This window comes from Oratosquilla oratoria, chromosome 44 (assembly GCF_046742065.1).
Source record: "Oratosquilla oratoria isolate Oo_2021 chromosome 44, ASM4674206v1, whole genome shotgun sequence".
Classification (NCBI taxonomy): domain Eukaryota; kingdom Metazoa; phylum Arthropoda; class Malacostraca; order Stomatopoda; family Squillidae; genus Oratosquilla; species Oratosquilla oratoria.
The window spans coordinates 10,714,533-10,740,700 of NC_134820.1; the positions used below are offsets into that span (position 1 = coordinate 10,714,533).

General features: G+C 38.7%; 2 protein-coding genes across 9 annotated transcripts in view; both read left to right on the plus strand.

Annotated features, from left to right (window-relative positions):
* The window catches only part of LOC143022390 (intermembrane lipid transfer protein VPS13A-like), a 617,111-nt gene that overhangs the window by 380,098 nt on the left and 210,845 nt on the right, over nucleotides 1–26,168 (plus strand). The gene's annotated exons all lie outside the window — the stretch shown is intronic.
* Nucleotides 1,764–3,430, plus strand: LOC143022180 (uncharacterized). The gene is made up of 3 exons (XM_076180283.1): nucleotides 1,764–1,902; nucleotides 2,008–2,356; nucleotides 2,387–3,430. Exons 1-3 carry the CDS (start codon nucleotides 1,764–1,766, stop codon nucleotides 2,949–2,951), a joined length of 1,053 nt encoding a protein of 350 aa, XP_076036398.1. The 3' UTR covers nucleotides 2,952–3,430.

The window sequence follows — 26,168 nt, forward strand, 5'->3', positions numbered from 1 at the left end:
GAGGAGACCAGAGGCCTTACTACGCTCGGCAGGCCTTGGATTAAAAAAACTCCAAAGGCAGGGGACGCAGCACTCCCCGACAATAAACCAGGCAAGTACCAACTTGGTGGCAGGTTCCCTTCACAGATTTGTGCATGAGTGGCAAAAAATCACTAGTGATACATATATTCTAGACATAGTCAAACATTGTCACCTGAATATTAATGTCAATGATATCGGTTACCTGTGTTTTGAGAATGTGGAATATAACTTTAGCCTGGCGGAACAAATGATACTATCACAAGAAATTTTGAAATTATTGGAGCTTAAAGTTTTAAAAGAAACAAAGAGAAGGGCAGATCAGATCATTTCCCCTGTATTTCTGAAGAAGAAAAAAGATGGAGATTATAGGATGGTACTCAATTTAGAAAAATTAAACAACCACATTCCCTATATCCATTTCAAAATGGAGAACTTTGAACAAGCTATCAGACTGATAAATGAAGGGGACTATATGGCATATGTGGATCTTAAACATGCCTACTACTCTATTAGAATAGCGGAAGAACAGCAAAAATTCCTTTGTTTTCAATGGTATGGCAAAGTTTATCAGTTCACCTGTCTCCCAAATGGAATCTCAGAAGGACCCAGACTTTTTACCAAACTCATGAAACCTATCTTTGCTACTTTAAGAGAAAAAGGCTTTACCATCACCAGCTTTATTGATGACACTCTCATGTGCAGTGCTTATCTTTCTGGATGCTATGATTACATTAATTCTACCATTGAATTACTCACGAAAATGGGCTTTTGTATTAACGTTGCAAAATCTGTGCTAGAACCCACTAAAAGTATCGAATACCTTGGCAATGTCATTGACTCGGGCAAAATGATTGTTACCTTACCAATACGTAGGAAAGAAAGAATTCTACTTGGATGTAAACAACTAATAGCTAAGACTAGTGACAAAATCAGAGAAGTAGCCAGGGTGATCGGGCTTCTAGTTGCTGCCTTCCCAGCTGTGGAACTTGGAAAGTTACACTATCATCACCTTGAATCGGCAAAGATTACAGCATTGCGAAGGAGTTATGGGAACTTTGAGGATAAAATGTTGATCACCGACGAAATGAAAACTGACCTGACTTGGTGGATCAAACATGTTGAGACCCAACATAGGCGAATAATTCACCCAACTCCTGAAATTGTCTTATACTCAGATGCTTCAGACTTAGGTTGGGGTGGCTGCATAAATCATCAGTCAATCAATGGAAGATGGATGACAGAGGAAAAGAAGCTTCATATTAATGCCCGGGAACTCATAGCTGTGCTCCTTACGTTAAAATCTTTTGCAAATGAGGTCAGAGGAAAGCACATCAAAGTTTTCTGTGACAACACAACCGCAGTTAACTACATAAATGAAATAGGAGGCACTAAGTCGGTAGCATGTAACAATGTCTCCTCTGATATTTGGAACTGGTATCTAAACAATGATGCCTGGATCACATGTTCCTACACTCCCGGGAGTGATAATACTTTGGCTGATACAGCATCCAGGAACTTCAATGACAGACATGAATAGAAGTTGGATGAGAAATTTTTTAAGAAATAAAGCATCATTTTTGGCACACCCAACATTGATCTATTTGCATCTAGGTTGAACAAACAAGTGCCTCAGTTTTGCTCCTGGAGGCCAGACCCAGAATCAATTACTGTGATGCATTCAACCTTAATTGGGCAACATTAGGTCTCATCTACATTTTCCCCCCTTACTCCCTGATCGCTAGATGCCTGCAGAAGTTAAGAGCAGAAGGGGCCAGAGGTTGGATGATAGTTCCATTTTGGACATCACAGCCCTGGATGGGAACACTACTCAGGCTGCATGTAGAAGATTCAAGAATCATAATGAGGAGAAAGAAAGTGCTGGTGTGGCCCCTGTCGACGGAAGAACATCCCATCATGTCCCATACCAGATTGATGGCCTGTCTACTTTCCGGGAAAGCCTGCGAGAACGAGGCATATCTGAATAAGGTACGGACCTTATCTTGGCATCATGGAAACCTGGAACTAGCAAACAATACAGGTCACATATCAACAGGTGGGCACAATTTTGTCATAGACGGGACATCAATCCCACTACTCCCATTGTAACTGACGTCATAAACTTCTTAACAGAAACTTTCCACAGAGGTGTGGGTTACAACAGTATTAACACGGCGAGGGGGGCCCTATCCTCGCTGGAGATAGTTGTGGACGGATGCAGGGCAGGCAACCATCCCCTAGTCATCAGGTTAATGAGGCGAGTTTTCAACCTGAGCCCTTCAATGCCTAGATATAAGGACACCTGGGATGTCAAACCTGTATTAACAAAACTGAAACAGTTGGAACCCTTATAGTCTCTCCCACTGAAAGAACTTACACTCAAACTAGTAATGCTGATGGCACTTACACAAGCTGCCAGAGTTCAGACCCTACACTTACTAGTACTCAAGAATATAAGGATAAAGGAAGAAGCTATTTCAGTCTGGTTAGGGGACAACATTAAACAATGTCGCCCTGGATTTAACATTCAGTCTGTGAAGTTCTTCCCCTACACTAAGGACGAAAGTTTGTGTGTGCGCAGGACTTTGCGCACATATCGGGAAAAAATGGAACACCTCCGAGACGAGACGGGGAAGAAGGATGGAAGACTCCTCATAAGCTTCATCAAACCGCACAAACCGGTATCAAGAGACACAATTGCAAGATGGATCAAGCATGTACTTACTATCTCTGGAATTGACTCTACCAAATACACAGTGAGCAGTGTCCGCTCGGCTGCTGCCTCTCAAGCTAGATCCATGTCCGTACCTATACGCCACATCAGGTCCAAAGCTGGATGGTCAAGAGAATCGACCTTTGCCAAACACTACAACAAGGAAATTGTACAGGAGGGAGACCCATTCCAAGATACTGGATTAGCTTGGGCACACTAAATTTGAAATGGAAGAATTATGGAACGGCCCCAACTTCACCTGCCTAAGAACTTCTGAGGCACGACACCCACATGTCTTCAAAACCTCATATGTTTGCGAACCCTCAGCAGAATTGTGATTTGCTGATATAGAATTACTGAAGTACATGAGACTTACCGTAGGTTAGTTGAGATGTGCTTCTGGTTTTATGAAGCAAATCAATTCTGCTGAAGGGTAAGCATTCATATGCCCTCCTCTCCTCCCCTTACACGTAACCAACTGGGAATCTCTTCATCACAAAATAATCAAGTTCCAGGTTATCATGTGGGTGCTCGTATTATTCAAAGACTGTCGGACCGGCTGGGAGGAGCATATCTCATATGAATGCTTACCCTTCAGCAGAATTGATTTGCTTCATAAAACCAGAAGCACATCTCAACTAACCTACGGTAAGTCTCATGTACTTCAGTAATTCTAGTGAATTGATGTCCATTTTGTAGGATGGAAACCAAAACTGTACCGCATAGTCAAGGATGGGTCTAACTATCGCTAGATAGAGTTTAATAATTACCTCTGCACTTCTATTCGTTACCGTCCTAGCAATGAAGCCTAATGCTCTGTTAGCTTTATTCCTGGCGCTAATGCACTGCTTCCTGGTTTTAAGGTCCGGACTCACCAGAACTCCCAAGTCCCTCTCGCACTCAGATTTTTCTAAAAACGTGTTCTAAGTTGTATCTATTTTCGGGGTTGTGTAGCCCTATGTTTAACACGCTACACTTAGAGATATTGAAGTTCATTTGCCATTTCACCGATCATGTTAACAATTTATTAAGATCATCCTGCAGAATCTGGGCATCATCTCCTGACCTAATTAGGTATCCTATTTTAGTGTCGTCCGCAAACTTACTAACATCACTATTTATCCCATTGTCTAAGTCGTTTATGTACATAATGAACAACAAGGGACCCAAAACCGAGCCCTGGGGGACCCCGCTAGTAATATTGCCCCACCTAGATTTTATTCCATTTATGGTGACCCGCTGTTTTCTGTTACTAATCCAAGCTCTAATCCATTCTAACACTTTTCCTCCTATGCCATGGGCTTTGATTTTATTTAGTAGTCTCTGGTGTGGCACCTTGTCGAATGCTTTGCTAGTCAAGGTAAATAACGTCGTAATTTTCATTGTTATCTGACGCCTTATATACTTTAGTGTAAAAGGATAGAAGATTAGTCACACATGACTTACCCTTGCAGAAACCATGCTGTGAATCACGAATTAAATTATGCCCTTCGATGTGTTCTCTGAGTCTATTTACTATTATTGATTCAAGCATTTTACCTATAACCGATGACAAACTGATTGGCCTATAGTTGCATATAGACAATCTATCTCCCTTCTTAAAAACAGGAACAACGTTTGCCTGCCTCCAAGCAGTTGGAACAAAACCAGTGTCTACCTATTTATTGAATATTTCAGTTAACTGGTCGCAGATTTCAAATTTACACTCCTTAAGCATTCTTGGAAAAATTTCGTCTGGACCCGGAGATTTTGTAGCTTTAAGTCTGTCAATCTGCTTGACTACTTCTTCTTTACTAATGCTGATATATATACAGGTAAACGTCGACTTACGATGGCATTAGGTTTCGATAGAGCCATCGTAAGACGATCCCATCGTAAGTCGATCCCCAATTTGTGTATCACTCTGTTCCGTGGTCACTGTACCTAGCCTACCTGTATATTAACCACCAGAGATACTGAATATAGCCTATTAAACATGTACAGTAGTTTATTTAATTATTTTTATCCTTTTTACCATATTCAAACACCATAATATGTATTTTCAGTACGGACCTTAAATCTCGCGGGCAGCAGCCAATGCCAGCCGTACGACGTGTCGTAATAATACTAGCATCATAAAATATAGTCACCGCTTATATCGATCATTCTCTCTTTCACCCGCGAATTTTGAAAACCACAGAGAATGGGATTCAGGGCACATTTGAGAGAATGTAAAAACACAGGGGCGACTACAATAGATATAATCAAGACGCCGATATGGCAGCGTCGCGAATCCACTTGCTCCTCATGACGCCTACTTGTGCGGCACCGTATGGAAGGGGTTAAATATGTCATATCGTCGTCGTCGTCATCGTAAAGTCGAACAATCGTAAGTCGCGGCCATCGTAAGTCGACGTTTACCTGTATATATATATATATATATATATATATATATATATATATATATATATATATATATATATATACACACACACACACACACACTCGATAGAGAGAACTTACTTAACTGGGACAAAAGAAACACAAGGGGACATGGAAAGAAAATAAAAAAACATAGCTATAGAAGAGAACTGAAGAAAAACAGTTTTCCTCATAGAGTTTTGGACACTTGGAACAAACTGGACAATGAAATAGTATGCGCAAAAACCATTCATGAGTTTAAAAACAAACTAGACACTGCAAGATACAAAGGCGGGACATCACGAGCATAGCTCCCCTTCCCGCAAAATACAACTAGGTAAATACAACTAGGTAAATACACACTTCAACGAATGGACGGCTTAGAAGACGTTCTGAAGAAAATTGAAGTTTTGTGGATTCCAACGCAAAGAGAAGTGCCTATTGTATTTACAGGGTGGGGGAAATTGCTCGTGGGGTAGTAGGAAAGTAGGGAAAGAGGAAAAGGGGAGGGATTACTGAGGGAAATGGAAGGAAATGAGGAAGGAGTAGACTTGGCCCAGGCAGACAGGCGAAAGGTAAACAAACGGCCCCCCGACGACGATGAAATGTCTAATAAAAATGTAAAGATTAGAAGTATAAATAAGAGCAATACAGTAGAAAGTGATGAGAATATTTTCCAGAGATTTAAAGAGGGTGGGGGGGACACAAACCCCCCCCCGACTGACAAGACTAAAAGAGAAGGTTGATAAGATGATCGAGGACTTGGAGCGTAGGTTCGGTCATGTTAACAATATTATACGGAGAGTTGAAAAATTGGAAGAACTAGAGAAGGCGAACAAAAACTTAACTAAGGATATTGAAGAATTAAAAAAACAGTTAAAAGAAGTAAAGGATGAGAATAAAGTCTTAAAGGAGAATAATAAGGAGAACAAGGAGGGTTGGAAAAAAATTCAAGAAAATAGCAAAGTTGCATTCACTGACATAATCAGACAGCAAATGAATGAACAAACTGAAAACTCAGTTATTAAAGTGATGAGACAGAAGGAGAATATAGTAAGAGACTTAGCAGACAAAAAGAAATGTATAATTATATTAGGAATGGAAGAGAAACATAACCCAGATAGAACCACAAGAATCAAAGAGGAAAATGAAAAAGTAAGAAATTTACTAGAATTAGTTCAGGAAGATGAACCAGAAATAATGAAACAAATCGAAGAGAAATTCAGGCTAGGGAAATATAGTACAGACAAGACCAGACCAATTAAGATTAAATTCAGGTCATAAACTATGGCAGAGAATATCTTATCCAAAACAGGGAAACTAGCAACAAGTGAACAATATAAAAAGGTATGGATAAAAAGGGAAATGAATAAAGAGGAAAGAGAGGAAGAAAAACAGAAAAGACTTGAATCAAAGGAAAAAAACGAGATAAGAACGGAGTCAGAAAAAGAGAGATTCTATTGGAGAGTAGTGAATATGAAACTAAAGAAAGTCGACATACAAGAGAAAAACAAAAGGGAAACAGAGAACACAATGGAAGTGGCAGAAAACCAAGAGTGTCTTACACAAATATAGATGGATTAATAACAGGATTGAATGAGCTGAATGATTATTTGAAAGAAAAAGAACCAGACATATTGGGAATTGTAGAAACAAAATTAAAAGGTCCACTACCACCCAACAGTGTAGGACATGATGCATATAATTATTGGATTAGAAACAGAGTGAAAAAGGAAGGGGGTGGAGTTATGTTCCTGACTAAGAAGGATATAAACGTGAAGTGTGTCACATATGGAAAGAATACAGTAGAGATGATAATGATGGAAGTAGAAGACAGAGATAAGAAGAACAGAAAGTTTGTGATAAATTATGTGCCCCCGAAAACAGCCTCATGGGAAGAGAGTGAACATAAAAGTATGTTAGAGGACACAAAGATAACATTAAACAAGATAATGGAAGAGGGAGGAAAAATAGTTATGATGGGCGACTTTAATTGCAAAGAAATCTGCTGGGAAGAAATGACAGTAAAGGGTGGAGATGGCTCATGGGGAAACGCTCTACTTGAGATGGTTACTGACCATACAATGACACAATGGATACAGGAGAACGCTAGGTATAGAAATGAAGAAGAGCCATCGAGACTAGACCTAGTAATTACATCCGAACATAGAATAGTGGACAAAATTGAATATAAAACACCAATAAGTAAAAGTGACCACATATTCATTGAACTGGAACTTAATGAAGAAAAATATATGAAAAGAAATGAACAATATAGAAAAGGAAGAATGATGTATAAAAAAACAAACTTTGATAAAATAAGAGAATTCTTTCAAAAGGAAAACTGGGAAGAAATATACAAAGAAGAAACAACAGTAGAAGAGAAATGGAATATTTTGACAAAAATTTACAAAAAAGGAGTGGAAAAGTATGTCCCAAGACAAAAACAAGAAAAAGAATATGTAAAATGCTGGTACAACAAAAGCTGTAGGGAGTTAAAAGACAAAAGAGACAAAGCCTGGACCAGATGGAAAAAAGACAGAAGACCTGAAAAATGGAAAATATATACCTGTTATAGAAATGAATATGTACAAATGTGCAGAGAGGAAAAGAGAAAATATGAAAAAGATATCATACAAAAGTGTAAAGATCAACCAAAACTATTCTACAGATTTGTAAACAATAAACTGAAAAACAAACAAGACTTGGAGAAATTAAGACAAGAGGGAGTTGAATACACTGAGGAAATGGAAATGGCGGAAATTATGAACAAACATTTTAAATCAGTGTTTACAAGGGAGAACATACAACCTGAAGAGATCGAATGGAAAGAGAAAGTCCCCCCTATGGAAGATATAGAAGTAACAAAGAATGAAATATTAACACACTTGAGTAATCTTGATGTCAGAAAATCGCATGGACCAGATGAAATAGCAAACTGGATACTGAAAGAATGCAGGAATGAACTGGCAGACAAAATACATAGCATACTAAATAGTTCCTTGAAAGAAGGAAAAGTTCCAGAAGATTGGAAAAAAGCAAATATAGTACCTATATATAAAGGAGGAAATAAAGAAGAACCTACCAACTATAGACCAGTCTCTCTAACAAGTACAATAGCAAAAATTTGTGAAAGAATTATCAAAAGTAGATGGGTAAAATATTTAGAAAAAAACAGTGTTAAATCCAAGGCAATTTGGATTCAGACAAGGACGATCATGCGTCACCAATTTAATATGTTTCTATTCAAGGCTAATAGATATAATACAAGAAAGAGATGGATGGGCGGACTGTGCATTTTTAGATCTAAAGAAAGCTTTTGACAAAGTACCACATAAGAAGTTGCTTAAGAAATTAGAAAATGAAGGAGGAATACAGGGCAAACTACTAAATTGGATGGAAGACTTTTTGCAAAAAAGAAAAATGAGAGTAGTGATAAGAAACCAGCACTCAAAATGGGATGAAGTAATAAGCGGTGTTCCGCAGGGAACAGTTCTGGCCCCAATAATGTTTGCTATATATATTAATGATTAGGATGAATGAATTGAAAGCTATATGAGCTTCTTTGCAGATGATGCAAAACTACTAAAAAGAGTGAAAACTGAAGAAGATTGTGAATCACTACAGAGAGATCTAAATAAAGTACAAGAATGGAGTAGGAAGTGGGAGGTGGAGTTCAATACAAAAAAGTGTAGTATAATGGAATTTGGAAAAAGCAAAAACAGAATAACAGGAGCATATAAATTGGTAGAAGAAGGAATAAAAAAAAAGTAGAAAATGAGAAGGACCTGGGAGTCATTGTTATGAATAATATTTCACCTGAGAAACATATAAATAAGATTTTTGGAGAAACTTATAATTTAATAAGAATCAAAGTTGCATTTACATACCTGGATGAAGAAATGGTGAAGAAAATCCTAATCACCCTGATAAGACCAAGATTGGAATATGCAGCAACGATATCGTCACCAAGTACAAAAAAATGTATAAAAAAAACTTGAAAGAATACAAAGAGCAATTACAAAATTGGCACCAACACTCTCAAAACTATCATATGAAGAGAGACTAGAAAAACTTGAACTACAGACACTAGAGCAAAGAAGAGAGAGAGGAGATTTGATAGCTATTTACAGAATCATGAAAGGCATAGAAATTACTGACAGAGAGAATCTGATAAAATGGGATGACAGAAGTACTAGAGGACACAGAAAGAAAATAAAAAAAGACAGCTATAGAAGAGATTTGAAAAAGAACAGCTTTCCTCACAGAGTAATAGACAGTTGGAACAAGTTAGATGAGAAAGTGGTGTGTGCAAAAACAATACATGAATTTAAAAATAGTTTAGATAAAATGAGATATGAAGACGGGACCCCACGAGCATAGCTCCCCTTCCCGTAAAATACAACTAGGTAAATACACACACACACACTTCAACGAACAGACGGCTTAGAAGATGTTCTGAAGAAAATTGAAGTTTCGTAGATCCCAACGCAAAGAGAAGTGCCTATTGTATTTACAGGGTGGGGGGAATTGCTCATGGGGTAGTGGGAAAGTAGGGAAAGAGGAGAAGGGGAGGGATTGCTGAGGGAAATGGAAGGAAATGAGGAAGGAGAGGACTTGGCCCAGGCAGACAGGCGAAAGGTAAACAAACGGCCCCCCGACCAGCTGAGTGACGATGAAATGTCTAATAAAAATGTAAAGATTAGAAGTATAGATAAGAGCAATACAGTAGAAAGTGATGAGAATATTTTCCAGGGATTTAAAGAGGGTGGGGGGGACACAAACCCCCCCCCCCCGACTGACAAGACTAGAAGAGAAGGTCGATAAGATTATCGAGGACTTGGAGCGTAGGTTCGGTCATGTTAACAACATTGTACAGAGGGTTGAAAAATTGGAAGAACTAGAGAAGGCGAACAAAAACTTAACTAAGGAAATAGAAGACCTAAAAAGACAGTTAAAAGATGTAAAAAAGGAGAATGAAGAGTTAAAGATGAATAATAAAGAAAACAGAGAGGGATGGAAGGCAATTCAAGAAAACAGTAAAGTTGCATTTACTGACATAATTAAACAGCAAATGAGAGAACAAACTGAAGACTCAGTTATTAAAGTGATGAGACAGAAGGAGAATATAGTAAGAGACTTAGCTGATAAAAAGAAATGTATAATTATATTAGGAATGGAAGAGAAACATAACCCAGATAGAACCTCAAGAACCAATGAGGAAAATGAAAAAATAAGCAGTTTACTAAAATTAGTTCAAGAAGATGAACCAGAAATTATGAAGGAAATTGAGGAAAAATTCAGGCTCGAAAAGTATAGTACAGATAAGACCAGACCAATTAAGATTAAATTCAGGTCATAAATGACGGCAGAGAACATCTTATCCAAAACAGGGAAACTAGCAACAAGTGAAAAATATAAAAAGGTATGGATAAAAAGGGAAATGAATAAAGAGGAAAGAGAGGAAGAAAAGCAGAAAAGACTTGAAGCTAAGAAAAAAAACGAGAGCAGAACGGAGTCAGAGAAAGAGAGATTCTATTGGAGAGTAGTGAATATGAAACTAAGGCAGTTCGACATACAAGCGAAAAACAAAAGGGAAACAGAGAACACAATGGAAGTGACAGAAAACTAAGAGTGTCTTACACAAATATAGATGGATTAATAACAGGATTGAATGAGCTGAATGATTATTTGAAAGAAAAAGAACCGGACATAATGGGAATTGTAGAAACAAAATTAAAAGGCCCACTACCACCCAACAGTGTAGGACATGATACATATAATTATTGGATTAAAAACAGAGAGAAAAAGCAAGGGGGTGGAGTTATGTTCCTGACTAAGAAGGATATAAATGTGAGGGGTGTCATATATGGAAAGAATACAGTAGAGATGATTATGATAGAAGTGGAAGACAGAGATAAGAAGAGCAGAAAATTTGTGATAAATTATGTGCCTCCGAAAACAGCCTCATGGGAGGAGAGTGAACATAAAAGTATGTTAGAGGACACAAAGATAACATTAAATAAAATAATGGAAGATGGAGGAAGAATAGTTATGATGGGCGACTTTAATTGCAAAGAAATCTGCTGGGAAGAAATGACAGTAAAGGGTGGAGACGGCTCATGGGGAAACGCTCTACTTGAGATGATTACTGACCATACAATGACACAATGGATACAGGAGAACACTAGGTATAGAAATGAAGAAGAACCATCGAGACTAGACTTAATAATTACATCTGAACCTAGAATAGTGGACAAGATTGAATATAAAACACCAATAAGTAAAAGTGACCACATATTGATTGAACTGGAACTTAATGAAGAAAAATATATGAAAAGAAATTAACAATATAGAAAAGGAAGAATGATGTATGAAAAAACAAACTTTGATAAAGTTTTGGGAAGAAATATACAAAGAAGAAACAACAGTGGAAGAGAAATGGAATATTTTGACAAAAATTTACAAAAAAGGAGTGGAAAAGTATGTCCCAAGACAAAAACAAGAAAAAGAATATGTAAAATGCTGGTACAACAAAAGTTGTAGAGAGTTAACCCATTCAACTCCGATGACAAGATGTCTTGTCATTTGGTCAAATAAAACAAAAAATCATAAAACACCAAAATGTTTGATCAAACACCAGAAAAATATGACGTCAATCCTCGCTTCGCTGCGAGCGAAGCGAGGATTGACGTCATATTTTTCTGGTGTTTGATCAAACATTTTGGTGTTTTATGATTTTTTGTTTTATTTGACCAAATGACAAGACATCTTGTCATCGGAGTTGAATGGGTTAAAAGACAAAAGAAACAAAGCCTGGACCAGATGGAAAAAAGACAGAAAACCTGAAAAATGGAAAATATATACCGGTTATAGAAATGAATATGTACAAACGTGCAGAGAGGAAAAGAGAAAATATGAAAAAGATGTCATAGAAAAGTGTAAAGATCAACCAAAACTATTCTACAGATTTGTAAACAATAAACTGAAAAACAAACAAGACTTGGAGAAATTAAGACAAGGGGGAGTTGAATACACTGAAGAAATGGAAATGGCGGAAATTATGAACAAACATTTTAAATCAGTGTTTACAAGGGAGAACATACAACCTGAAGAGATTGAATGGAAAGAGAAAGTCCCCCCTATGGAAGAAATAGAAGTAACAATGAATGAAATATTAACACACTTGAGTAATCTTGATGTCAGAAAATCGCATGGACCAGATGAAATAGCAAACTGGATTCTGAAAGAATGCAGGAATGAACTGGCAGACAAAATACATAGCATACTAAACAGTTTCTTGAAAGAAGGAAAAGTTCCAGAAGATTGGAAAAAAGCAAATATAGGACCTATATATAAAGGAGGAAATAAAGAAGAACCTACCAACTATAGACCAGTCTCTCTAACAAGTACAATAGCAAAAATTTGTGAAAGAATTATCAAAAGTAGATGGGTAAAATATTTAGAAAAAAACAAAGTGTTAAATCCAAGGCAATTTGGATTCAGACAAGGACGATCATGCGTCACCAATTTAATATGTTTCTATTCAAGGCTAATAGATATAATACAAGAAAGAGATGGATGGGCGGACTGTGCATTTCTAGACCTAAAGAAAGCTTTTGACAAAGTACCACATAAGAAGTTGCTTAAGAAATTAGAAACTGAAGGAGGAATACAGGGAAAACTGCTAAATTGGATGGAAGACTTTTTGCAAGAAAGAAAAATGAGAGTAGTGATAAGAGACCAGCACTCAAAATGGGATAAAGTAATAAGCGGTGTTCCGCAGGGAACAGTACTGGCCCCAATAATGTTTGCTATATATATTAATGATATGGATGAAGGAATTGAAAGCTATATGAGCTTCTTTGCAGATGATGCAAAACTACTAAAAAGAGTGAAAACAGAAGAAGATTGTGAATCACTACAGAGAGATCTATATAAAGTACAGGAATGGAGTAGGAAGTGGGAGATGGAGTTCAATACAAAAAAGTGTAGTATAATGGAATTTGGAAAAAGCAAAAACAGAATAACAGGATCATATAATTTGGGAGAAGAAGGAATAAAAAAAGTAGAAAATGAGAAGGACCTGGGAGTCATTGTTATGAATAATATGTCACCTGAGAAACATATAAATAAGATTTTTGGAGAAACTTATAATATGGATGATGTTGTGACGACATGAGGAGGAATAGGCGGGGGGGTGGGGGGTGGGGTAGTATGTGTGAGTAAATTTTGACGCAGCCCGAAGGGATTTCTCCCCGTCCTCTCCTTATATGCAAAGGGGGACGGAGAGGGGGGGTCGCCGATTAAATGAAGCGGCCTTGCTGTGGATGTACTGTGTCTTGCGACACTGCTTCTGACCCAGGGCGGTGGGCAGGGTTCAGGGATGACCCGTCATCCAGGAGGTGCTCAGATGAGAGGAAGGGTGGGAGGGGTGTGGAGTGTATTTAGGGATGAAATGGGTGGGAGTGTTTTTATGCCTTTCCTTTTGTGGCTACCTCCCTTGGAAGGGGGAAAAAGCCTTGGTATATGTATATGTATGTAAGAACAATCAAAGTTGCATTTACATACCTGGATGAAGAAATGGTGAAGAAAATCCTAATCACCCTGATAAGACCAAGATTGGAATATGCAGCAACGATATCGTCACCAAGTACAAAAAAATGTATTAAAAAAATTGAAATAATACAAAAAGCAATTACAAAATTGGCACCAACACTCACAAAACTATCATATGAAGAGAGACTAGAAAAACTTGAACTACAGACACTAGAGCAAAGAAGAGAGAGAGGAGATTTGATAGCTATTTACAGAATCATGAAAGGCATGGAAATTACTGATAGAGAGAATCTGATAAAATGGGATGACAGAAATACAAGAGGACACGGAAAGAAAATAAAAAAAGACAGCTATAGAAGAGATTTGAAAAAGAACAGCTTTCCTCACAGAGTAATAGACAGTTGGAACAAGTTAGATGAGAAAGTGGTGTGTGCAAAAACAATACATGAATTTAAAAATAGTTTAGATAAAATGAGATATGAAGACGGGACCCCACAAGCATAGCTCCCCTTCCCGTAAAATACAACTAGGTAAATACAACTAGGTAAACACACACCAAGGACTTTTTCCTCCTTATAAGAGAAGTAGCAAAGTCAAAAGGCACTCACCCACTCCCTCTCCATTCCAATCCCATTCACCATCCTATCCTTCTTCCCATCTTAGCTCTCATCTAAGTCAACACACACCTAAATCAACTAAATCCTCTCCCCATGTACATCTCACTATCTTACTTTTACCCACATTTACCTTCAACTTCCTCCCATTCCATACCTTGCCAGACTCTGTCACTAACTGCCTTAATTCCTCCTATGACCCTGCACTATTCACAGTGTCATCTGGAAACAACAACTAGCTCACCCCAACTTTTCTCCATTATCTTTAACCATCTCCAATACCCTGCCCAGTACCCTCGCATTTACCACCCCATGAACAGCCATGACAACATGAAGCAAGGCATTTAATGTAGTTTACCATTACTCTAGGCTCAGTTAATAAGGCTTTTGTATTCATGTAGATTATTAATTTTATGGTCCAGTAGGGTAACAAAAACCTGTTTTTGCAACATAGTTTGTTTACATGAAAACTAAAAGACTGAACAGTGGAGCTTCCCAAGGGGCAATCCTTTTACCAGTATTATTCATCCTCTTCACAAATGATCTACCAACACCAGATCCTGATATGAAAAGAGAACAGAAGCGGAAAAAAAATAGTTTTTTTGGAGAATACTGGACTTAAGACTAAAAAAAATGGTATATAAAAAAAAAATGGAAACCTAAACCAAAAAAGTAAAGAAAATACGAAATTAAAAGTGGCATATACAAACATTGATGGTATGATCTCTGGAGTAAATTAACTAAATGACTATATAGAAACTGAAAAACCTGACATCATGGGCATAGTAGGCCTAGAGACAAAATTGAAAGGACCACTATTATCAAACATAGTGGGACATGGTCTATATAACCAATGGGCGAAAAACAGAACTGAAAAGAAAGGAGGAGGTGTCATGATACTAACCAAAAAAGGATTAAATGTGACCAAGGTTATCGAAGGAAAGGGAAATACAGAAATAATTATGATTAAAATTGACTATAAAAAGACAAAAAGCAGAACATTTACAGTAGTGTATGTACAACCACTCCTCGTTTAACGACGACAATTGGGACCAGCGTCGCCGTTGTTAACCGAATTGGTCGTTAAGCGAAAGTGTATACATATATGTACATGTACTGTATGTACAATGTCCAGCAATACATATATCTTATTTTCGTGTATTTTCCCTCCTTTATACAGTACATTAAAGTTTTATTTACTACTTATTTACCATGGTTAGGTTCCTGAAATTTCCGTATATGACCAAATCCGCGTATGCTGACATTCTATATCAAATTCCGGGGTATTTTTTTTGTTTCGACCATGGGCACAATATTGCAATAGAAAATTAATTATTAATTTTGTAAATTAAAAAATATCAACGTAATATGCAATTTTGTGGGCGGAAATGGAGGTAAAGAATACCTTGCTACAAGCAAATATGCTAATGAACCATGTCGGTAGCATAGGATCGGGACGCCATCTTGTCGTCTGTCAATTGACGGCCTCGGTACTTCCGACTACCTCGCCAGGTATATTTTCTTGAAGGAATGTTATGGTGTGGAGATACATGCATTCCTTCAAGCTGGAATAACTTTGTATACCCCGCAAGCTGAGAGAGTGGTTGAAAAGCTCGCCAACGTCTCTCACGACGACGACAATGAGGACGAGCCGGATGACATTTAATTTGCAGGTGATGATTTATTAAACACAGGTTAGTTTAGTTTAGGTTAGACGAATTTATCATCCTTTCATTTCTTCAATGTCGGAATCTATCATAACAAACATGGTGTACCATTCGTCCGACATGACTTCGTTACTTACGAAATCTGTTTTCGCACTTTTTTTTTATTTCCGCTCAAAAAAGTGTATATTACGTTGATACATTATAATTTACAAAATTAATAATTAATTTTCTATTGCTATATTGCGCTCATGGTCGAAACTAAAAATTTACCACTACTGGTATATATTGTACCCTAGGTAGTTTCTGCAGCTTGCAGGATGGTAATGTAGACCTAAGCTTCAGAACACTTTACCTCACAGCTAATATCCACCGTACAAATTCATTTATAACATACAAATTTGCCTCAGCCAACTTAATTATCGTACACGACGTCGTAACTTCGGGAGATTTACGTTAAATGAATATTGGTCTGTCATAAAGCCCGTCGTAACTCCGCGTCGTCGCTAACCGAGTAGGTTGTTAAACGAGGAGTGGTTGTACCACCAAAAACTCATGCATGGTCAGATAGTGATCATTCCAATTTATTGGAAGAAACAACAGAGATGCTTAATGAGTTGTTGAAAGAAGGTGGAAACTTAGTAATCATGGGCGATTTTAATGCAAAAGAAATAATTTGGGAAGAAATGACTGTCAAAGGAGGAGAGGAACTTTGGAGCAACACCCTACTGGATATGACTATTGAGCATACACTAACACAACGGGTTAAGGAAAACACTAGATATATAAATAATGAAGAACCATCAAAACTAGACCTAATATTAACATCTGAACCGGAAATTTTAAACAAAATGGAATACAAAACACCCATTGGAAAAAGTGACCACATACTAATAGACTTTGAATTAAAAGATCGGTATAATATAGACAGAAATGTAAACATAGAGAAGGTAGATTCATGTATAACAAAACGGACTTTGAAAAACTAAGGCAGTTTTTCCAAAATGCAAATTGGGATAGGTTCACAAAAGAGGAAACAAATATGGAAGACAAGTGGAACATATTTAAAGAGAATTACGAAGAGGGAGTCAACAAAAATGTACCAATAAAGAAGCATAAAGAGATATATATAAAATGTTGGTTTAACAAAAGAAGGAGTTTGAATGTGTTTGAGATGAGGTGTCTGAGAAGTATGATGGGGGTTACTAGGCTAGATAGAGTGAGAAATGAGGAGGTGACACAAGTGCCACAACCAAAATTCTCCTCCCTACCACAGATAACACAACAGAAATCCAATCCATTCAAATCCGCACAGGCAACAAATCAACACTGACAATAGTTAACATGTACATTCGCCCCCCAATCATCCCCCACAGTTCCAAACACCTTCAGGCCTCAATTTAGCCAACTAGCCTCAATCCCCAACCTGATCATGGGTGGTGACTTCAACGCCAAGTCGTCTGCCTGGTATGTCGATAACCCTGACACAGACAGAGGGCTTGATATACAGACTCAGTTTGACTCATTGACTATCATGAACAACACACATAATCATACACATATCCCACACCAAGCCCTCTACACTACCTCCTCTCCTGATATCACCTTCTGCTCCCCCTGCCTAACCCCAACAACATCATGGAGAGTGGTCAGAACCCTTGGTTCTGACCACCTTCCAATCATCATCACCATCAAAACAAGATGCACCCCAGTTGGCCACAGACACACATACACCAATTACAAGAGAACTAACTGGGAAGCTTTTACGGAAGAGACAGAACAATATTTTGAAACACATAACAGTACACCAATCACAAACATAAACAATGCTGTGCACACTTTTAATACAATCATACAAAACGCAGACAAGAGATACATCCCTAGAGGCATCAGAAAATCACACAACCCCAACTTCACACCAAAAATCCAAGGCCTCATCAGACAACGTGACACACTTAAACACGATACCCCCACACCTATCCCTCAAAACATAGCAGACCAAATACAAACACTAAACACTGTGATTGCCAATAAAAGGTGTTTTGAAAGGAAATTAAGAGAGGAAGAGGAGGTGAATAAAGTCAAGAAGAAAAGGTAAAAGGTGCAGATGGAGAGATAATGGAAGAGATGGCATTAAAAGAAAGATGGGCAGAGTATTTTAAGGAGTTGCCAATAAAATACACGAACAAAAAACACAAAATTGGCAAAACTTTATCAATACACTTGATCACAAAACAAACACCAGCAAATTGTACAAAAACTCAACAGCATTACACTATCCAACAGTAACACAACACACTCTCACGCAGCAATAATCATAACAACAGACAATCTACCCTCAAACAGACAACAAGCAAACGCACTCATAAATCATTTTGCACAGACAAGCCATCTCACTTCTCACCCTGACGACCGACGCACTATTCAACATAAGAAAGACTTTCCCACAGACTCAGACTATACACCCTTCATAGACAGTCAGACAAAATGCATAATACATAATCTCAAGCACTCATCTGCCTGTGGCCCTAATAACATAAGCAACATCCGCCTAAAACACATTGGACCACAAGGTATACACGCATTCACAAACATTGCAAACTACAGCTATTCACACAACACTATACCCGACATCTGGAAGCGTGGTAAAATAATCACCATTCCAAAACCGAACAAAGACCCAACAATCCCAACATTGCACCGCCCAATCACACTTCTCTGCACCCCCTCTAAAGTCATTGAACGCCTAATACTTCAACTTGTCACACCACATATTCCCCTTGCTGACTCACAACACGGTTTTAGGCCACTACACTCCACAAACACTCTTCTGATAAACCTCACACAAAGAATTTTAGATGGCATCAATTCAGATAGGCCCCACCAAAGAACACTTCTTATTACATTAGACATTAGTAAAGCTTTTGATGCAGCCCCCGCCACATCCTAACAAATAAAATACATAACACAGACATGCACAATAACACCAAAAGATGGCTGGCCAATTATCTGGCAGGTAGGAATGCTTATGTGTCATATAATGGCCAATCATCGCACATCAGAAACATTAAGAATGGGGTACCACAGGGCTCAGTTCTATCCCCCACACTATTTAATATATACATGCATGATTTACCCACACCAGACACCTCAGAAATACAAATCTCTTCCTACGCAGACGACATATCAATCACATGCACACATCGTAACACACACAAAGCTACAGAAATAATCCAGCCATACCTTGATACACTCAACACATGGTTCATCACAAACAGACTCAAAATAGCTCCATCCAAATCTACAGCGACACTTCTCACCAACTGGACAAAAGAACACAAATACATACCTCATCTCTACATTAACAACACTCTAATACCACACACAAACACACCGAAAATTCTTGGTGTAACATACGATACATCCATGTCTTTCAAACAACACATCACAAACATAAAAAACAAATGCACACCTAGACTTAACGCACTTAAGTCAATCACTGGAACAACATTTGGACAAAACAAAGAAACTAATATAACAATATACAAACAGTGCATACACTCAGTGATGAATTATGCGAGTCCTGCATGGGCTCCTAATCTCAGTGAGACACACCACAACACCCTTCAAATCATACAAAACAAAGCCCTAAAAACAATTACAGGCTGCACAAATACAACACCTACAGACCATTTACACCATGAAACAAAAGTCCTCAAAGTCAAGGACCACCTCGACATGAGAGGCACACAAACACTTGCCGCAGCCACCACAAACACATTACACCCGCTACACTACATAGCAGAACACCCACACACACCAAGAAACATTAAAACAACACCCAAAGACCTTCATCACGAACAGATAGTCTCTTCTCTTCCTCCACAACCACCAAATACCAGCCTCTGGAAACATATTCATAATCATATCACTCACCGCTCCATTAACACACTGAAAAACAACACACTGCTGCATGCCACACCCCCTGATATCCACCCTTCTGAATCCTCTCTCCCATGAAAGGACAGAGTCCACCTGGCCAGACTGCGGTGCGGCCACCACCCAGCACTTCTAAGCTACCAGAAGAGGCTGGATGACCGCATTGTGAACAGCTGCCCAGGATGTAACACTTCACCCCATACCATACAACACATAATGGAAGACTGCATTATACACAATCATGCATGCAAACAACACAACATACACTCTATAAAGGATTTGTGGGAAAACCCAGTTTCGGCTGTGGCATTCCTTGGGGAGACGGGACTGCTCGGACAGACAGTCTAGGGAACGACAACAACAACAGGGGTGGAAAGGGAGTTGGGAGATGGGGTTGATGAAAGAGTATTAGGATGGTTTGGACACATGGAAAGAATGAGTGAAGAAAGACTAGTAAAAGAGGTATGGAAGGCAGATGTGGAGGGAGTGAACATGAGGGGATGTCCTAGGATGAGGTGGATGGATGGGGTGAAGGGAGCTTTGGGGAAGAGGGGAATGTCTGTTGAGGAAGGACGGGAGAGGACAGAAGACAGGGGTGAATGGAGAATGGTTGTATATGGATGATGTTGTGATGCATGAGGTGGAATGGGCAGGGGGATGGAGAGTGAGGTAGTATGTGTGAGCAAAATTTGACGCAGCCCGAAGGGATTTCTCCCCGTCTTCTCCTTTTATGCATGGGGGGACGGAGAAGGGGGGTTGCCGATTTAATGAAGCGGCCTTGCTGTGGATGTGCTATGTCTCGCGACACTGCTTGTGACCCAGGGCAGTGGACAAGGTGCAGGGATGACCCGTCATCCAGGAGGTGCTAAGATAAGAGGGAGGGTGGAGGGGTGTGGAGTATTCAGGGATGGAATGGGTGGGAATGATTTTATGCCTTTTCCTTTTTGGCTACCTCCCTTGTATGGGGGAAAAGCCTTGGTATATGTATGTATGTAACAAAAGATGCAGTGAGTCTAAAGCTAGGAGAGATAAAGCCTGGAAAAAATGGAAGAAAGACAGAAAAACATCCAAATGGCAAACATATAAAGTACTTAGAAATGAATATATAAACATATGCAGAAAAGAAAAAAAGAATATGAAAGGGATATTATAGAGAAATGTAAGGATCAACCGAAACTCTTTTACAGATATGTAAATAACAAAATAAAGGACAAGCATGACATAGTAAAACTACGTGAAGGTGATAAGGAATACAGAGATGGCAGATGTTATGATCAGACATTTCAAGTCTGTTTTTACAATTGAGAACTCTTAACTCTGGGAGGATGACCAGTTAGATTGTTCACCCATGATGAAGGAAATAACAATAACTCAGAAGGAAATAAGAGATCAAATAAAAAGCCTGGATGTCAGAAAATCGCACGGACTGGATGAAATCGCAAATTGGATATTAAAAGAATGCATAGACAAACTGACAGATAAAATACACAAGATAATAGACTTTTCATTAAAAGAGGGAAAGTGTACCACAAGATTGGAAAGATGCAAACATAGTGCCAATACATAAAGGAGGAAACAGGGAAGATCCTACAAACTTTAGACTGGTGTCCCTCACTAGTACAATAGCTAAAATATGTGAAAAGATCATTAGAAGCAGATGGATCAAACATTTGGAAAAAAACAATATAATAAACCCCAAACAATTTGGTTTTAGAAGTGGAAGATTGTGCACCACAAATCTATTATGCTTTTATTCGAGACTGATTGAAATAATACAAGAAAGAGATGGTTGGGCAGACTGCGCCTTCCTGGATCTCCAAAAGGCTTTTGACAAGGTACCACACAAAAAAATTAATAAACAGAATTGAAAAAATAGGAGGAATTCAAGGCAGGCTGTTAGAATGGATGAAGGACTTTCCAAATAGAAGAAAGATGATAGTGGTACTTAGAGATAAAAACTCGAAATGGGAAGAAGTAAAAAGTGGCATCCCTCAGGGCTCTGTCTTGGCTCCCTTAATGTTTGCCAAATACATAAATGATATGGACAAAGGAGTGAATTGTTAGATGAATTTCTTTGCTGACGATGCTAGATTGCTCAAGAGAGTGAAAACAGAAGAAGATTGCAGATCGTTACAAGATGACCTACATAAGGTATGGGAATGGAGTCAGAAATACGAAATGAATTTCAACATCAAGAAATGTAGCATAATGGAGTTCAGAAAAGGTAAAAATAGAGTTTTGGGAAAATATATGATTGGAGACAAAGAAGTAAAGAAAGTGAACTCAGAGAGGGACCTAGGAATAATCATCTCAAGTGACTTGACACCAGACAAACATGTAAACAAGATATTTGGAGAGACTTACAATTTGTTAAGATCAATGAAGGTGGCATTCGACTACATGGATGAAGAGATGGTTAAGAAATTAATTGTTACATTGATAAGACCAAAACTAGAATATGCTATATCATTGTGGGCACCTAACACAAAGAAAAACAAAGAAATTAGAAAGAATCCAAAGAGTGGCGACTAAGATGGCACCTACACTATCAAATTTGACATACAAACAAAGATTGGAGAAATTACTACTGACAACGTTGGAGCAGAGAAAGGAGAGAGGCAACTTGTTGACCATTTTCAGAATTATGAAAAGAATGGAAGTTCTGGATAGAGATGATCTATTAAAATGGGACCAAAGATAAACAAGAGGACATGATAAGAAACTAAAGAAAGACAGCTACAGAAGATATCTGAAAAAGAACAGTTTCCCACAGAGAGTGATTGACGTCTGGAACAAGTTGAACAGTGAAACAGTTAATGCCAGAACTATACACGAATTCAAAAGCAAACTGGATGTGAAGAGATACAAAAAGAGTCAAAACGAGCATAGCTTTAGTCCCATAAAATACAACTTAATTACAACTAGGTGAATACAAAGAAGGGAAAGAGGAGACTTACTAACTATAGACTTATGAAGGGAATGGAAATCTTAGATAAGAATGACTTGTTGAAATGGGATAATGAAAAAACAAGAGGACACAAAAAGAAACAAAAAAAAAAGATAATTACAGAAGAGATCTGAAAAAAATAGCTTCCCACACAGAGTAATAGATACTTAAAACAAATTAGACAAAGAAACAGTGTGTGCAAACACTATTCAAGATTTTAAGAAAAAAATTCATGCTGTAAGGTACAAAGGCAGGTCACCACGAGCATAGCTCCCTTCCCGTATAATACAACTAGGTAAATACAACACCAAAAAGTTTACCTGCCAAGGTGACCTAACAATAATAACCCAATAACCCATCACAGTAACTACAAATTAGCAGTTCAGATACCTAAGCCTACTTAAACAAACTAGATAACTGGCTCAGAAATAATAAAATGTAGTCTTCCCATCAAAGATCATAAGTAACATTATTTACTCTAGACAACCTTGAATCAAAGAAAAATCAAAAAGTTAAATAGCTAAACCTTTCTGTTGAAAAAGACCCCAACAATTCTGGATCTCACTTTTGATACTCACATGACCTTCAGTCCACACATCAAAGATCTGACATTGAACAGCAACAAAAAAATACATACATACATACATATACCAAAGGCTTTTCCTCCCTTACACGGGGGGTAGCCAAAAAGAAAAAGGCATAGAAACCACTCCCACCCATTCCATTTCCTATATATTCCACTCCCCTCCACCCTCCTCCCTCCCTCTTATCTTGGCACCTCCTGGTTGACGGGTCATCCCTGCATCCTGTCCACTGCCCTGGGTCAGAGGCAGTATCATGCAGAAAAGGAGAAGACAGGGAGAAATCCCTTCGGGCTGCGTCAAATTTTTTCTCATACTTCCTCACCCCCAACTCCCACCCATTCCACCTCATGCATCACAGCATCATCCATACACAACCCTTCTCCATTCACCCCTATCTTCTGTCCTCTCCCGTCCTTCCTCCACAGACATTCCTCTCTTTTGTAATGCCCCTTTTACCCCATCCATCCATCTCATCCTAGGACGTCCCCTCATATTCACTCCTTCCACCTCTGCCCTCCACACTTCTTTTACTAATTTTCACTCATTCTTTCCATGTGTCCAAACCATCCCAATACTCTTTCATCAACCCTATCTCCCAGCTCCCTTTCCACCCCTGTTCTCCTTCTCACCTCCTCATTTCTCACTCTATCTAGCCTAGTAACCCCTATCATACTTCTCAGACACCTCATCTCAAACACATTCAAACTCCTTCTCCCTTCCTCTTTTATGTTCCATGTTTCTGCCCCGTACAATGCTGTTGGCACAATCACTCCTTCATATAACCAGATGTCTATTTCTCATTACACTTTTTAATCCACCAAGGTGGTTACTTGCTTCTCTCAATCTACATTCTACCTCCACCCCCCACTCCTCCCTTTCCTGCCACATTCACACCCAAGTATCTAAAACTATCCACTTCCTCCAGTCATTCACCCTTTATACTCACTTCCAGCCTGCTGTCACTCTCTCCCCTTGTACATCTCATCACCTTACTTTTGCCCACATTTATCTTCAGCTTCCTTCTTTCACACACCTTCTCAAACTCTGTCACTAACTTCCTCAATCCCTCCTCTGATCCTGCTACAAGCGCAGTGTCATCAGCAAACAACTGGCTCACCTCCCACTTTTCTCTATTTTCTTTTACCATCTCCAACTCCTGACCCACTATCCTTGCATTCACCTCTCGCACCACCCCATCCATGTATAAGTTGAACAGCCAGGACAACATAACACATCCCTGACGAAGTCCCACCTTTACCTCAAACCATTCACTCTCTCCATTTCTAATCCTAACACAAGCTCTACTACTCTTGTAAAAACTCTTGACTGCTCTTAACAGCTTTCCTCCTATCCCATATATCTGCAGTACCTCCCACAGTGCCTTCCTGTCTACCCTGTCATAAGCCTTTTCCAAATCCATAAAAGCCCAAAAAACGTCCTTACCTTTTCCCATAGCTTTCTCACATATCTGTCTTACCACAAAAATCTGATCTACACAACCCCTACCTGTCCTAAACCCACACTGTTCCTCGCCAATTACTCCCTCTGTTCCTCTCCTAATCCTCTCAATCAAGACCCTTCCATAAGCCTTCCCAACTACACTCAACAAGCTGATCCCTCTGAAACTACTACACTCACACTTGTCCCCCTTCCCCTTGTAAAACAGAAATATACAGGCACTCCTCCAGTCCTCCAGCACTCCATCCTCTCTTAAACAATCATTAAATAACCTCACCAGCCAGTCCACCATAACTGTACCTCTTTTCTTCAGACATTCTTCATGGCATCCATCCAACCCAGGTGCCTTACCTGCTCTCATCATCTTAGCAGCTGCTTTCACTTCATCCTTCCCTATTTCTCCTTCATTTTCCTCACCCATCACTCTCATTTTCTTAGCACTTCCCACTGCAACTACCTTTCCCTCCCTATCCTCCTTCACATTTAGCAGCTCCCTAAAATACTCTGCCCACCTTCCTCTCATTGCCTTCTCTTCCATTATCATCTCTCCATCTGCACCTTTCACCTTTTCTTCTCTACTTGATTTGCCTCCTCTTCCTCTTTTAATTATTTTCCAAAACATCTTTTTATTACTTTCAAAATTTTGTCATACACTTACCCCATTTCACATCTGCTCTCCTCTTTGCTTCCTTTATCTTATGCTTAACTTCCCTTCTCTTTACTCTGTACCTCTCATACAATTCCCTTGTCCTAATTTGTAGCCAATCATTCCCATCCATTCCATCCCTGAATACACTCCACACCCCTCCACCCTCCCTCTTTTCTTAGCACCTCAAGACACAAAAAAAATAAACATATCAAAGTCAGTCACTATAATGCATATTTCTGGTCCTACAATATGATAATTGAAAATCAATTATATATATTAAGTTGGAACTGTACATGAACTTGAGGCTAGGTATAATAAATTGGAGAGTAGGAGATTGAACCAATAAACATTGCTTCTTTCCTGTATACTACAATTAGGTAATTGCAGTCTGTAAACAGTTCATTAGAACCATACTCCTCTGTTCCTACAGCTTGCTTCCCAACAGTGTAAAAAAAATCCAGCCTATAGAACATAACATGAAAGTTATAGGTACAGATCTATGCAAGAGCCCTCAACCCTACTCACCCATCTCATTACATAACATAAGCACAACAAACTGAAAAAAGCTACACCAGCAGTTTACCACTCAAATATTTACAACTTTCCACTTATACTACAAAACA